Genomic DNA, 16708 nt, shown 5'->3' on the forward strand with positions numbered 1-16708 from the left:
TTTAACATAGTTAATCTGCAGGAGATGGTAGTCCTGCTGAGTTTCCAAGCATCCTCATACATAATGAATGAAGCTAGTTTTCAGGGAAAACCCCACGTCCTGCAAGGAATACCTTAACAAGGTAAAAGGTCAGTCCCAAGAACCGTTATGTAGTGTAATGGTAGAGGAGAATATAGGTGAAAGGTTAGGTGGTTCCCTGAACCTATATTGGGGTACCTATATGAAACATAACTGCAGTGGAACACTTTTCCCACTTGCAATGCATTCGAGATTTACATATACTTCCTCATACTTCATTTCCACTTAAAGTGATAAACCACATTGCACTTATAAGGGTAAGCTGTCAATCTGAAATAGCTGTATTGAGCTGATTACGTCAAGAGAAAATAAAAGCAGTGTTTTTTTCCCTTCAAATTACTAGTACTAAAGTGGGCGATTACCAATTAAAATGTGGATACCCACCGCTTAAACCTGTGTATTAATGGTTGTCATGAAATTCTTTAACATAACTGCATTTCATGGGGAATGTGTACTGCGCAGTACAGTACGTTAATTAATCGTGCAGTGTTTGTAAGGCAAATCAAATCACACATGTATGTTATTAACACTTGTAATAGTGCACAACCTGCAACTGCTATGGAATTGAAGCGCTTTCGGCAGTCAGTGGCAACCATCCAAACTGAACTGCGGTTTTCGCTGCAGGTTCGAGACTGCTTCGGCTTGTGAGGGCGTGCTGTCACAGAGTGCCCTGATCTGCCCCTGTGGCACATGAACTGTCACTCTCAATCAGCGCTGAAGGAATCTTCCAGGTGACTGATGGGCAGACCTCGAGGATAGCTGGCATGTCCGCTGCAGTCTGGATGTGTCCTTAAATGTATGATGCCTCAAGTCGCTCAGCAAATGACTACTTCAACTTTAGACTAATGCTCGGTGACGCCACACTCTGAGGGCTACGCTCATATATGCCTCCGATTTACTGCCAAAGATAGTCCTCAAGCTCTTACGTCAAACCTCACACAATAAAATCCCAACTTTTTATAAAGAGTACAATTCTGTGCACTATACCTGCATGGCAACGGGGAAATCATTCTGTGCCTCTGGTGGAAAGAATACATCAACAGCTTTCTTTGGGAATGGTTGGTTTCCTGTAGGTGGCGTGCCAACTTCAATTATATGCAACTATTGAATAAAAAAGGATTAAAGGTGCATTAACGAAAGCATGTAGAAGTTTCACACATCTTTGAGATATCGACATTGCTTATCCGAAAATGAGACGAACAACCCCATTTGAATTAAGATAAAACAATCACAAGGTGAGACGGTAACATCTGCTCAAAAACAGAGGGACAATACAGACCATCTGCTTGCTCCATCCCCAGAGCCGTATATGCCCTCAGCTTTACTTCCCATCAGTGAAACCTCAGTGAGATGCAACGCGCAAAGTATAGCTCAATTAGAAATTAAACTTGTAAGTCAGCGCTCAACTCTTAAAAGCTCGCTTCGGGAGAAAAACTCCCGAAAATTATCAAATACAAATTATCTCAATATGAATGTGGAGATAGAGTCGGGATAGAGTCGGGAAGCTTTTGGCATATAAAGTCGCAGATGATCATGCAACAACCCTAGTTAAAGCAATTAAGGGTCCCCATAACATATTATATACTCAACCAGCTCAAATTCTGGGACAATTTGTCTCATATTATGAAAATCTATATACCCCCGAGAGTAGATGCACTGAAGCCCAGAAACAATCCTATACTAATAAGAACTTGCATGCAGGAACATACTTGGAACAAACATTAAATTGACCAATTGGAAGAGGAGGTTACATTATCTGAGCTTCGCCTCGCTGTTACCTCTCTTCCATCTAATAAAGCGGCTGGCGAGGATACACTTCCCATAGAGCTATATAAAACCTGCGCAGATGAAATTCTACCACTGCTCTGCTTGGTCATTAATTCAATTGCTGCTACTGGGAAGGCCCCAGATTCATGGAAGACACCTAAAATTATGTTCTTTCTAAAAAAAAATAAACCTCCGGTGGAGTGTGGGTCTTATAGACCTATCTCTCTGATAAAAACTGACACTAAAGTTTATTCTAAACTTTTAGCAATGCGATTAAGCTCCTCTTATGCCCCATTTGGTAAATGAACAACATGGCTTTGTTGTTGGGAGAGATACCACTACACATGTCAACATGGCTATTACTGCTTTTGACGTTGCTACAACTGATCTCACCCCACTCGGTATGATACTTTTAGACGCGGAGAAGGCGTTTGACCGAGTGGGGTGGGATTATTTGTGGGGCGTCCTAGGGCAATTTGGTTTTAGAGGGCGTTTTTTGAGAAGAATACAGGCATTGTATAAGGACCCTAATGCTAAAATTAGCTATGCTGGGGCTCTCATCAGCTTTTCCAATCCTGCGAGGGATGCGGCAGGGATGTCCACTATCACCCCTGCTCTTCGCTCTCTCCATGGAGCCATTTATTAACGCTTTGGAAGCTCAAACCAAGATTGCCCCTATCTTCCATGAAGGTAAATCTCTAAAAATTACAGCATATGCAGATGAGTTCGCTATTTACACCACTAATGTCGTGGATGCATTAATAGGGATCACGGCAGAAGCTAAAAATGTTGGAGCCATCTCTGGCTATAAATTAAATATAAACAAAACACAAGTCATTATGAACTATAAGGCCAACTTACCAGTGCAAGGACTCTGTCAATCTGCAGTATATCTAGGGGTAAACATATCATCTAACATCGCTGATATAAATTCATTAAATTATGATCCTTTATTAAAAGAAGTGACTAATCTTCTGAAAAAATGGCACAAAATTCTATTAGACCTCATAGGTCCTATGAATTTGATCAAGATGAACATACTGCCGAAGTTTTTATATCTTTTCCGTTCTATACCTTGTTGCGTTAATGACTTATTCTTTAAAAAAAAAAATTAGACGGCATTTTAAGTAGTTTCATTTGGGGCTATAAGAAGGCTCGCAGGTCTATGACAATATTAAAACTCCCACCTGAAAAGGGAGGTTTAAACTTCCTGGATTTCAAAGCTTATTTTTTTGCTTCTTTCTTAGGCCGGCTTCGTAGCTTATTTGTCGCTAATAACCAATATTTTTTTCACCAATTCATGCTAGGTGGTCACTCAAAACAATTCCTGGCTAATGTACAAGACCCAAATTACTTCAAACGGGTAAAATTTAAGACTGCGAGAGATGCTGTATTTATATGGAAACAGATGTTGACTAAGTGCAATACTTCGTTTTTTCATAAAGAGCTGCCAATATGGGATAATCCTGGGCTTCCAGATATTTTTAGAGATAAAATTGGCCGAGAATGGGCTAACTATGGTATTGAGACACTAGGGGATCTTTATGGTACGGATGGTTTTCTACAATTTCCAACATTGCAACTTTTGTATAAATTGCCCGAAAAAATTAGATACAAATACATTCAAGTTAAGGATTATTTAGTACGCAAAATGAATCTGGTAGAAATTACCAGCTCAGATATATGGACATGTTTCTATTCTGTGCATAGAAAATCACTAATTAGTTTGGGATACAAGTGTCTTAGCCAAAATAGCTCTGACGAAGCCCCTAGATTGGCACTAAAATGGACTGTCAGCTTAGGATCTAACGTGACAACCCAGAATATCTCCGCTGCCTTAGTCAATATCAGTAAAGCCGTCCAGTCTTCCAGTTTAAAACTCCAATCTTATAGGACGATTAGTCAACTGTACTACACTCCATTAAAAATTTCAAAATGGGCACAAAATAACTCCAACAATGATCGTACTAAATGTGGTCAGGTGGCAGCAGACCTTATACATAGGATTTACTTGTGCCCATTATTAGCAAAATATTGGTTGGAAATAGAAAATATTTTAACCCAAAATCAACTGATTAATTTTTCGTTAAATGCCGCCGCTGTACTTTTGGCTATATACCCGGTTAGTCCTATCTATAAAGATTTGCTAAATATTACATTGGCTTGTGCAAGACTGGTGGTAGCAAGGGCTTGGATTTCTCCGAATCCTCCTCATACAACTGAATGGTGGTCATTGGTTTATGAAATTTATACTATGGAATAAGCTATTGCCAGGAATAGAGGAATCAAAGCCAAAATTAAGTTTATTAAAATGTGGGGTAATTTTCTGCCATGTAGGTAATGACTTGAACCATGTATGTTTTTTCTCGGTTTATGATAATATTAGCGATTTGTCCTGACTAGGAACTACCTCTTACTTTTTTTGTGTTTTTATTTTTATAATATGAATTTGCACCAAATTGAATTCGATTTATTTTATCTTTTCCGACTATGTATTTGATATGTTGATCTCCTTGACTTGCTTGTCAAATAAAAAAATTTTTTTTAAAAGAGATGCATCATTTTCTTGTATAGCTAAGGCTTTTTTCATTTAACGTTGCCACAGCAACCTTATCTAAAATTGTATTTTTGTTTAACAGAACAATATACTAATGGCATAGGACGCTTCTTTTAAGAGTACATTTGCTCCGCTTCTACATACCTTGCCTCCTGCCTGTCCTCGCACAGCAAAACAGAACAGCGTTGATTCTTCTGCATTGCCTTCCATCTTAAACTGCGCAAAGCTGGCAGCATGTCCCTCGATGGGCTGAGACACTTTCCGATCTACAGAATAGAGCTGCATGGCGCCCACAACACGGTTTTGCTGTATAAAAATAGACATGAAGTGTAAATTGTTTGAGTACTGAGCCATTTCATACTTTCAATTATGACAAATGAGTTAAAAAAAAAATCATGAGAGGCCTATGCATGAACATTTTTTTTGTTCCAAATAGACAAAATCTGAACACAATCAGAATTTTATTAAGACTAATAATTGAAAGTCAGTTTACTGAAAGGAATATTTAATAGAACTTCGTTGTTTTAACACAAAGGGGTATAAATGGTGCAATATCAGAAACCACAGAGACTACTACATTAATTTCCCCAATAGAATACTTTGCCTCTTGGGGCAGACATTTGCGACCGATGGCCTCATTTGTTCCCAGTAATTTTATGAAGATATAGTAGCGTACTTGCGAAGGCTGGTCGATTTCAGACGAGTGCAGTGAGTGAGGGAAGCCCTGATGGTGAAGGAACAATGCCCTTTTTCAGGTCGCTGCTTACCAGACAGCACAGCGGTCTGGTATTCAAAAACCATCTTGGGGACTTTCAGAAAGTTGACCTGGGAATGCATTCGACCCTGGCATGCTGTAAGCTTTGTGGTATGTAACTCACATTTCCTGGTTTATGATTTGCTGCGTTTTTTTGCTTTAGGCTACATCCCCATGCTAAAGCTGTGTTCACCATATGTTTCCACAACCTCGTTTTCTGTAATAAACAGGCCTTTAAATCTTATCTTGTCACATTTGCTGGACATTCAAAGGCAGAGGTCAAATATCATGCTGTGTTTTCGTGGGAGCCTGGTGTTTATTTTGCTTTTAGCTGACTTCAAAGTGAGAGCATTCATACGAAAGAGGAATGCAGCATAATTTCTCCATAAAGCCCGAGTGTGCCCTTTTTGAAATTTAATTTAGACATAGCCATCTCGAAAGGTATCTCGTTTTTTATCTGCATAAAATATTTGCACTTTTTTTGCAAACATTTTTGGGCAAGTTTATTTAATTTGTTAAACTGCCTTAAGAACAACCTTCAAAAACCATATTTCAGTTTCAGCGTCAGCCTAAAATGTGGTGATATTGAAAATTTTACATTTTTTATGGCCCACTCCCCATCAAGCACAAGATAAGATAGTTTCACAGGAAAGAGCCAGCCACATTGTAACACAATATAACAATGCTTAGTTTTCACTTTGATTTGTAAAGCATTTGCCTTATTTAAAACATCTGTGCAACTTGTTTGGAGAGATGGATAAGTTTAAAGAAACTCTTTATGAAAGCTTCGGTGTTTATGTTTACGTACACAATAATTATATATTCCGTCTGCACATGTGCCTTTTTGAGAACACATCACTGAATATAAACAATTTCCTTTTTTGTCCTTGTAGGCACTATGGTAATGATTAGAATGGAGCAACAGGTGTTTTGGCACAGGGGCCAAAAACTCTAGGAAACCGACTCACTGAACACTAATTATTGCTATAAGTTACTACTAAACAAGCAGTCACAGCACAGTTACCATACAAGCACTAAAGCCATGATTTGAATGGTGAAAAGATTACCTCCCGGCCCTTACGGCACAGGGGAAGGCCTCTTTTCCTGCTGCCATAGTTTTTTCATGGTGGGACAGGGGTCAAAAGCTCTAGGAAACCCACTTATCACTGATTATTGCTATGTGTTACTACTAAAAAGGCAGTCATAAGCACAGTTACCTTACAGGCACTAGGCCAATGATTTGAATTGTACAACAGGTGCAGTGGCAAAGGAGCCAAAAGCTCTAGGAAACCCACTGAACTCGGATTCACTATGTTCCTACTAAACAGCCACAACAGTGAAGTTATCTTACAGGCATTAAGGCAATGATTTGAATGGTGCAGGAGATGAAGTGGCACTGGGGCCAAAAGTTCTACGAACACCGATTATTGCTATATTTTACTACTAAACAAGTACAGTCGTGCTTTTTTGGGTCTTTTGCACCCACAGCATTAAAATTAACACATAGCCTAAAGCATCCTTGTAATAAACGCTGTAACCTATTGGAGGACTTTTCTGTCGACCTACAACTTATGTTACATTCAGCCCATATATATGGCACACTTTCAGAGGTTTTGTGTGGTCCTGGACACGAACACCTTGACAAGGGCATTCTCCATTCTAGAACATTAGCACATCTGCCTGTGTGAACACTATATAAATACTTCTAAATTACCATATGGCATTCCATACCAAGCATTGGGAAAGTCAATAGGTCTCGCCTATGCAAGAGCCATTGGCTTAGTCAATGTTTTTTTAGCCATATTATATAGCTAGCTCTAGCTTCAATGCAGCATAACTGAATTATTTTTTAAAGCACTATAACGTGGACAACACTGGCTGCATCATATAGCTTTTTTACATTACTTTCAGACATTTGAAACATATCTAAAAACATTAGCAAAGCCAAAGATCTTACATAGGTAAGACCTATTGGCTTTGTCAATGCTGGTTCCCAACTGCAAGCATTCAGTGGATAGATATAGAATGATCCCGAGAAATCGTGCGGCATCAAAACTGAATAGAGTCTTGAAATCAAAGCTCTCCATACCACAGTCAACGTTCAAAGAAGCTCTCAACACCAATTGAGACCTCAAGAAATTAAGTCTCGAAGTCGAACATGTTGCAGACAACACGCGGATAAAGGAGAAAGGTAATCCCAAAGATTTGCCTTTTTCTCAGAGGGATGTCCTTGGTTGTCTTATTGAGTGGTTTACACGAAGTCTGGAATTGGAAGAATCTTACTATGGCCCTTTCTTTGAGGTTTAAGCCACTGTGGTCATAGGCCGTTTTTAGGTCGAGCCTTGGCAGCGTGCATGCGCTGTCTGGAAAACCTGTGATAATCACTGTACGGAGTGTAATCACGGTGTAATCCTGGTTGCTATTGGCTCACTCATGCTTTGCTTTTTTCCTGGTTCCCAATTGGCAGTGCTCCTGATACATCATTATTTCTGCCAAGGAGCACTGCCCAACTAGAGTTTAGTTTAGAGTTTGTGCAGTAGGTGGTTATGTGTTCCGTAGTGGTCTACTTATTTTATATACTGCTAGTTAATTATTAAGGCGCCCACTTAATCTTTAGTCCTGTTCAAGACTGCAAATCTCTAAATGCAAAGCAAAACATTGGTCAAGAATAAGCTGACCACGTAAGGGCCAGCAAAACCGGACGTGCTCTTGAAAATAAGGAGTTTTTTGCTCACAGGAAGACCTGTTTACAGAGCTCCCTGTTTTCCATGTGGTAAGGTAGCAAGAACTCATTGCTAAAAATCGGGCACTGGGCGGGTCTCGTCAATCCAGATAGCACAATGTTACGTTCCGCCTTTCACCAGCTGAGTAGTCTGCAACCTCTTCACTGTGTAAGTTCGCCTAACTCAGAAGACGACCCATGTGCCCCGGATCAGTGTGGGCACAGGGAATTTGCGCCTATTGAAGCCACCCAGCCTGCCTTCACGCAGCATCATAAGTGTGCGCCTCAAATACGGAGGTAATGGGACACGTGGTAGGTAGCCAATCATCGAGCGGCACTAGTGGCTAGCGTGATTCATGTGTCCGTGTCATCCAGGGGAACGGCCCACTCCTGCTCTATGAAACTAACTCAGGACCCATACTTCGGCGCTTTGAGGGCCGTGAATGTGTGTGCTGCTACCCCGGGAACTGCAGGGGCTGACTTCACCTTCAAGTCGTGATTCAGAGTCCACAGTTTATAAAAAGCTCGCTCAAAAGTCCATAGCAACTTTGAAGTACATCTGTCAGGGTCATGAAACAGCCTTTTCGAGAACTGCCCGAGGGCAAGGGACCTTTTACTGAAGTAACTTTTTCTACTTATTGGGGCTCCCTCGTGCTTCTACGTTTTAACTATTTTTAGTTCACGTAATTTGTATTATGCCCAATACGTGTTTAGTTATGTTTAGGATTAACATTTGTATTGAGAACTAATATAACACCTCTGGGGATGTTAATGTACTGCAGAAATAGTTCACGAAACCCCAGTGTATTTCCCAGTCAGTGCAACTTTCTTGTCGGATAAACACACTATCCGATGTGTAAGGAACAGCCATCAGGGTTTAAGTTTCCTAATGCATTCCCTCAAGATCTCTTATTGAATGAGTGCAGCCTATGCGGCAAACTTTTATTATTTGGTGCTTTGGTAGATTCACTTCATTCTTTTTATAGATCTCAAGCTGTTCTATGTCAGGGGTGTGCAACAACCTCACAATGCGCACTCTAAACTGCGGGCATTGATAAAAGGTGATCTTATTTTCCAGTAGTCCCCATTTCATCCACATTGCAAAGATGAGATGCTGAGTTGGTTCCGTCGGTGTTCAAATCACTGCGATCAAAGCATACTCGAATTACCCCACTGAGCAGGAGTAAGGGAGACATGACTAAAGTGAGCCAGGTTTCCTAGACCGTGCCTTGCAGCTACTCCTATCCCTTCTGCAGAGCTACAGCCTGACCTGCCTTCTGTTCAAATTGTGTTTGCGGAATCAGTGGGGCGCTTTCCAGGCGCCCTGGTACTGCGCACTGCCAGCAGAGTCCTCATTCATGCTAGGCCCAACTCTCGAAACAGCACCGGCATGATTTAAAATCATATTTGATCTGTTGACTAGGTTTTTATTTTGTCACGGGCAAAATTGCTGGCAAAAATCCTCGCTTACATGTCAGTTACAATAGTGGAGCACATGCCAAATGTCTCATAATTATGCAATGCATAGTGGAGTCCCAGGAAGCTATGGAAACAGCATAATACCCTGATTTGCAGCTAACAGATGTAATATCTGCAACCAGTAGTACCGGCTTTAAAACTAACCACATACCACCTTGTGGGTAAGGGTACCACGCATATAAAGGTTGTATTTTGCAGCGATAAAGTGCATGACATTGCTCCAGCATTGGTTACATTCTGAATAGAGGTGGGTGAGCCACTGAAAGTTCGAGCCGGGCTTGAGCACGAAGCATGGCTCTGGCTCAGCTCACGGTCCTGTTGGAACTTCGAGCCTATAACGAGCTCAGTTTATGTGGCTTCTGTCGGGTTGCCTGCCTCACTCTACCCAGGATGTGGCGTTACGGTCAGAACTTCTAACCAGCTTCTAGTCTCAGAATCGGCTCAACATCCTGTGTTTTTGGGTAAATCACTTAATCACGCCCCCTGGATATGAACAATGAATTGTTATCGTATATAATGTAACTGTCACGTAAAGCGCTCAAATACATTTGGGTCGAGTTCATGCTATATAAAAACTGCTGAAAAATCCATAAACGGATTAAAACAAAGTCTTAACATAAGGAAGACAACTAGATACCCATTTCCAGGTTGATTTGCACAAAGTTAAAGTGTATGTGGCTCCCCTAGCCAACCTAGCAAGATCATTTGGGTTTACACCAGTGTCGTACGCTGACGACACCCAACTCCTCTTTCCCTTTAAAGAACCGACACCTGCGATAAAAAAATCTTTCGCAGAGGGAATGAGAGCAATATCTGCTTGGATGTCAGCAAACTGTCTCCAATGCAATATAGGAAAAACAGAGGTCATGCTGTTTGGACAAGCAGTAACACATTGGACACCGGACTGGTGGCCCCTGGAATTAGGTCCTGTTCCCAGTCCCAAAAACACAGTGAGAAACCTAGGAGTGTTACTAGACCAAACACTTACTTACAAGGACCACGTAAACCAGGTGGCGAGTACCTGCTTCCGAGCCATCGGAATGCTAAGGAGAGTGTTTCCCTACCTACCAGACTGCCATAGAAAAACACTAGTGCAGGCATTAGTTATCAGCAGAGTGGATTACTGCAATGGCCTTCTTTTGGGAGCAAATGAAGGGCAGCTCAAAAAACTGCAGGTAATCCAAAACACGGCAGCAAGGATAGTCCTCAACGCCCCCCCCAGGACTCCTTCCCTCCCACTGCTGACTAAACTCCATTGGTTACCAGTGAGGAAGCGAGTGCATTTTAAGACCTTATGCACAATCCACAAAAGTGTGATAGGCAAAGGCCCTAAATATCTGACCAACATCTTCCTGCCTTACGCCCCTGGGCGAACCCTGCGCTCTGGTAACCAGCAGCTTCTGCAGGTGCCTAGAATAAAAAAGGCCAGACAAGGAGGGCGAGCCCTGGCCCATCTTGGACCAAAGCTTTGGAACTCCCTACCCCTTGAGATGAGAACACTGACCAACCATCTGACCTTTCGTAAGGTCCTAAAAACACATTTATTCCCCAGTAACTGATCTCCCTCTCTCAAAACGCACCATTCACCTCTTCACTACCATCCGAGGCTATTCTCACTGGCAAAGCGCGGAGATACCCCTCCGGGGGTCTATTCATGCGCTATAGAAGAGTATAAAATAAATAAAAATAAAAGTGGAACACCAGGATAAATTGCTTCTTTTTAGCTTAAATTGTGGGACTTTGGCCAACTTTTTTATTTCAATGAAACTTTTTTCTTCATTAACTCGTGTGAAAGCACCTTCAGATATTTGGGTTCAGAATGGCAGTTGTTAACAAGCATGCAATAGGTCTTGCATTTTAGAAACTTTGACCTATTGGTATGGTAAATGACAATGGCTTCATTATTGCAGGATTTTTTTAAACGCAAATAAATGGCATTGCCATTTACAATGCCAATAGGTAAAAATCTCGCAACTGCGAGACCTATTTTTGCATTGCAAATGCTTTTTTTTTTCAATTAGAAAACCCAGCAAAGCTGGTTTTTCAGTGTCCTACATTCATCAATGGTAGGAGAAAATCGCGAAGATATCTTGCCATCTCAAAGAGGGCATGTGCCAAGGCAGTCACGTCTTGTGACAGAAAATGTAATCAGCGTGCTCTTCTCAGGGGAAACAAGGTAAACTAAAAAGCCTGCAATACACCAATGATCCTTTGACAAAATACCCGAGTGAAAAAAAAGCAGGTAGACTTGTGTTCAGGGTTCCATTACAAAGGAAAATACTACTCCCTTACCGACTATGGCTATGCTGTTTATTTTGGACAATGAAATCTGACATCCTAAAAGCAGAAATGTAATTCCTAGAAGAATTAAATGCCCAAATCCTCCATTCGCTGATTTATGGGAGTAAATAAAGTGTTCTTTTCAGCCACAGACGTGGTTATAGTTTAAACTCAGTACGTTACCTTTGGCGTAACGACAACTTAATGAAAACGTTATCTATTAATGCCTATAGTGAGAACAAGTACTAAACTGAATTTTTCAATGCATTGCAAAAACGTGTCCCAGGATGCTCCACACTGCTAGAGCAAATGGGGTGATGGCACTGGAGGCTTCCTTCAGTTTAAATATTGACTGGGGCCAACACGGAACTGCTCCCACGTAAGCCCAAGATCCCTCTCACCCCCAATCAATGACGTCAGCATGCTCCATACACCCCATAGTGATGGGTTGAGCCCTCGTGACACAAATATTTGAGTGTTTATCATTTCGGAGGAGGGAAGGGAATAGAATTGGGCCCCCTAGCAAGGCGTGATTAACACTACCCTCCCCCTTTGAACAGAACATTTTCCAGCCATCTATGCTTATGCCCTGGGACTTCCTGCTGACCCTGGAGAAGGAGCTCAGACATGTGGGGTACCAGAGGAAAGAGTAAAGTCTTCGCTTTCTAATGGAGCTCCTCTGCAAATGAGTCATGCTCTGGGATCGAGGCTGGGACCACAACCTCCGAGCAAGAATCTACACTTAACATTAGTGATATCTTTTTTTTGGAAGGGGGGATGGGATGGGGGGGGCAATGTGTAGACCCGATAGGGTCATTCGAAGAGCCAGGTCTAGAGGTCTTTCCTGATGTGGTTCGGTGTCGTGTTTCGCCAGAGGTGTAGGGGGAGATCGTTTCAGGTCTTGGCTGCGAGGTAGAATGACCTTCACCCACTCTGTTCCAGTAGAAGCTTGGGACAGTGGCTAGGGAGAGGTCGGCAGAGTGGAGGTTTCTCTTGGGGGCGTGGAAAGAGGGGCGATAGTGGAGGTATTGTGGTCTGATGTTGTGGAGGGCCTAGTAGGTGTGCGTGAGCAGCTTGAAAGTTATTCTTTCGACAGGGAGCCAGTGGAGATAGTGGAGGGGTATGGTGATGTGATTGTGCCCTGGGACATCGAGGATTCGTCTGGCTGCGGCATTCTGGCCGGTCTGGAGTTTGCAGAGGAGTTTTTTGTTTATTCCAGCATAGAGGGCGTTGCCCGTAGTCTAGTCTGCTGATGAGGGGGCTAGAGACAGTTTTCCTGGAGTCGGAGGGTATCCATTTGAATGTTTTAAGTAGTATACGGAGGGTTTTGAAGCATGCAGAGGAGACGGCATTGATCTGGTGATTTATATGGAGCGATTAGTTCAGTATGATGTAGAGGTTACATGCATGGTCTGTCGGGGTGGATGTGTTTCCTAAGGTATGGGGACACTCGGTGTCTGACCATGCGGAGGGGGGGAGCCGAGGATGAAGACTTCCGTTATCTCTGAGCGGAGTTTCAGGCAGCTGTTCTTCATCCAGGTTGCGACGGCTTCCATTCCTTCTTGGAAGTTTCGCCTGGTGATGTCGGGTTTCTTGGTGAGGGAGAGGAAGAGTTGGGTGTCATCGACGTAGGAGACTATGTTGAGCCCATGTTTCGGACGTTGGTTGCGAGGGGGGGTCATGTAGATGTTGAAGAGGGTGGGGCTGAGTGAGGATCCTTGGAGTACTCAACATCTGTTCTCTGTTGGTTCTGAGAGGAAGGAGGCAAGTCTTATTCTCAATGTTCTGCCCATGAAGAATGACCATATCCAGTCCAGGGCCTTTCCTGGGATGCTGGTGTCATGGAGTCTGGGGGCTAGTGTGCGGTGAGAGATAGTGTTGAAGGCTTCCGATAGGTCCAGGAGGATGACGGCTGCCGTTTGGCTTTGGACAAAGAGCGCAAATGTCATCGGAGTGTTGTGTTGAGGAGGTTCCAGATTTCTATGGCATATCTGCGCAGGGAGTGTACGTTGAGGAGAATGCAGTTCAGTGGCTTGTGTGCTCTGGTGTTGGGTGGGTTGGTGGCTACTGCTGAGAACCGGAGTTGGATGAAGGTGCAGCAGCAGTGTCGGCAGGAGATCAGGCCTTGGGTGTTGCTCGGCGTCGATAGCTGGCAGCTGTTGCATCTGGGGTTGAGAGAGTGGAGGGTGATGGGGTTTTAACGGTGGTGGGGGTTAGAAGGACCAGGGATCCTGGTGCTCGTCGTGGTCGGGTTTGCGGATGGGTGCAGACGATCTTGTTATTGTCGCACCAGCGGTGTAGGGGTCGGGTGGAAGGCAATCAGCTGGGAGAAATACTTCAGAAAGCTAAAGTAGTGAGTCTTAACAAGTGGTATACGGACCACCCTGGCTCCTCCTCTGAGGGTCCACAACTGTCTAGAACATTAAATAATATTAATGCCAACTTCTTAGTTGTGTGACCAAAGCAGCCACACTTGGCACCAAGCTCAGGGGCACTTCGCTTTAAAATCATACGGGTTGAAGGCATATGCTCCACAGTGGCTCTTTCTGTGATTTGTAATTACCAGGTGATAATAAACATTTCATGTTAATGTGGTGATTAATATACTTGCTTGAGAGGTCGGAGTTTTGTCTAGTCTAGAGGAAGTTTAGATTCCTCAGAAAAGAGGATAAATGTGCAAGCTGCAAAGCACAATGTTTAACATGCAGATCACAGATTTGTATTTTATGTAGATAACAGTGAGTTAATGATTTTTATCCAAGATACTTGTATTACTTGCATAAAATAACCAGCATAGAACAGCTTCACGCAACACATCAAGGCAGTGGCTTAGAAACTTGGTATTCCCTCTTTTTTCAATTCAAAGGTTGCTAAAAAAAAAAAAAAGAGTACCTTTGTGTAGTAATAATTTTTTATTAGATCAACCCCAACAATTCAATCCTTAACAATACGCATGTTATGCAACTCATACACCCTGTAGCACTCGTTCACCGTACATTGATTTTACACACTTGTATGATTCATTGTTTTTGTATAATGTTTACAGACTTGTATGATTCATGGTCTTTGTATAATGTGTGTGATTGATGTGAAGCGCTCCGACACCCTATATTACAATGAGTAGTGCTATTAAAATGATGGGCATTGTTGGAGGGTGGTAGTGAGGAAATTCATGGAAAAGAAGGCGTTTGTGCGGGATTTAACAAAGATGGCTGCACAGGGCACCACACCCAGCTTCAAATAAATCGAGCAGAATTCGGTTTTTGGTTCTTCTATTTATACATTTCAACTCACAACTTTGCTGCACTGCCCAAGACTATCCAAGACCAAACAAGTTGATAAAAATCCGTAGTGACATGGAACACTTATCTGCCAAGTTTCCAGAGATTTATTCCCTGTGAAGAACACAGGAGTCGACAAGTCATTGATCCTGTACAAAGGGTGGCTGCTTTTCAAGTAGTATGCACCAAGCAAAACAGAGCGCTACAGAATCAAGCTGCACATGTTGTGCGAGAGCACCTGTGGTTCTGTATACAGCCGGAGAGTTATGTATTGGAAGGACTCCAGGATGAATCCTGCAGAATGCTTTTTCACAGCACGAATTATTGGACATATTGTACAGGGTATGCATAATCACTTCTTTATAAAAGTTAAAACCTTTAACTGGACAGCTGCAGTTTAGGAGCCCAGATATTCAGCAAACTGTACAGTGCGGGAACTGTGACTTTAAACATCTGGGCCAGGAGAATGGATGTCTGCTGGGACCTCAAAAGTAGGGGAGTTTACATATGCACCAAGGCTGATGAAGGTGTGTAACATATTTTGGGTTCTTTGAACCAAATAACTGTAGTACACCATGGTCTGAATTTAATCCTTTAGATTCTTGTGGTTTAAATAAGTCTTCAGATCTAATTTCAAGGAAGCTTCTTATTCAGAAACTATTTCAATCTATTATTTTTATTGCTTTAGTAAAACTACGCATTTCAGGATTTAAACATCCCTTATTAAGGAGAACAATTTACTTGTAAGAAATTATACGGAACTCTGCAATCTCTCAAGCATTAATCTACCTAGCGTTTGGTTCCTATGCCATATGTAAACTCGCTTACCCCAATGGTTCCAATTGAATTATAGAAAGACCTAAGTAACTCTCCTAAAATCTTGCCATTACTTCAGCTTTTCTTTTTAGATATGGGAAACCCACTTAACTGGAAAATCAAGACATGTTTGACTTGTAGAACGTAGTATCTCAACTAGGTTTATCATTTTTAAACAATGTGTAGAACATGGTTCTAACTGAGTTTCAAAATTCAATTTGCCATCAGTTTTTACAAAAGTGTTATTTTACAAAAAAAATAAACATGTTTTTATTTAATCCAAATGGCCGCTTAGTTTGAAGAGTGTATATCCACAAACATTCTCTTTGTAAAGCTTTGCAAGTCAGATCTAATCCGCTTGGGTCGAATTTCAACACTTCACATACTTGAATACTTGTGACATTTTAGTGCCCTCCTACAAAGTGTTGATACACCAGAATGTTAATCCTTCATTTGAATGTTGGATTTATGTTCAGTGATCTTCAATTTAAGGATTCTAGAAGTTTGACCCACATAATCAAGGCCATATGTAAGAGGGGGTTGTCAGAGCAGGGAAAGAGGAACAGTTAAAATCTTGAACGTTTGCCAACATACAATGCTGACCAGAGAACTTTGGCTTTTCCCTGCACCCCTAAATTGCTTTAGTGAGGTGCACCTCATTTGTGCAGCAAAAAGAAGTCTCTATGCTCCAGCATCTAGAGATGTGCTCCTGTATCTTTCCAATTGGCAAGCAATTGCGGTGACAGGTTTTTTAGGCATCTCACAGTAAGTCCTGGTATTAGGATGTTAAGTATCACTACGGAAGATGACCCTCACTTTGGTGTCTTAAGTTATCAAGCTCCTCTTGAACGAAACCCCTCCTGTGCGTGGGTGACTAGTGACATGTTGCTTTAAATTAAATTGCCTTTGTAAATAATATTTACTAGTGTGCTTTGGGCTGGTCACGTACCAGGTTTATTTTGATGACATTCCTT

At 42.0% G+C, this 16708-nt stretch overlaps 1 protein-coding gene across 1 annotated transcript in view; it reads right to left on the reverse strand.

The window, feature by feature from the left end:
- The window catches only part of CLTC (clathrin heavy chain), a 972839-nt gene that overhangs the window by 756343 nt on the left and 199788 nt on the right, over positions 1 to 16708 (reverse strand). Inside the window, exons 4-5 of the mRNA XM_086954957.1 lie at positions 4547 to 4708; positions 1066 to 1179 (exon numbers count right to left, since the gene is read on the reverse strand). Coding sequence (XP_086811083.1) covers positions 1066 to 1179; positions 4547 to 4708 — 276 coding nt within the window. The remainder of the gene's footprint in view (positions 1 to 1065; positions 1180 to 4546; positions 4709 to 16708) is intronic.

Source organism: Lissotriton vulgaris, chromosome 2_1 (assembly GCF_964263255.1).
Source record: "Lissotriton vulgaris chromosome 2_1, aLisVul1.2, whole genome shotgun sequence".
Taxonomy (NCBI): Eukaryota; Metazoa; Chordata; class Amphibia; order Caudata; family Salamandridae; genus Lissotriton; species Lissotriton vulgaris.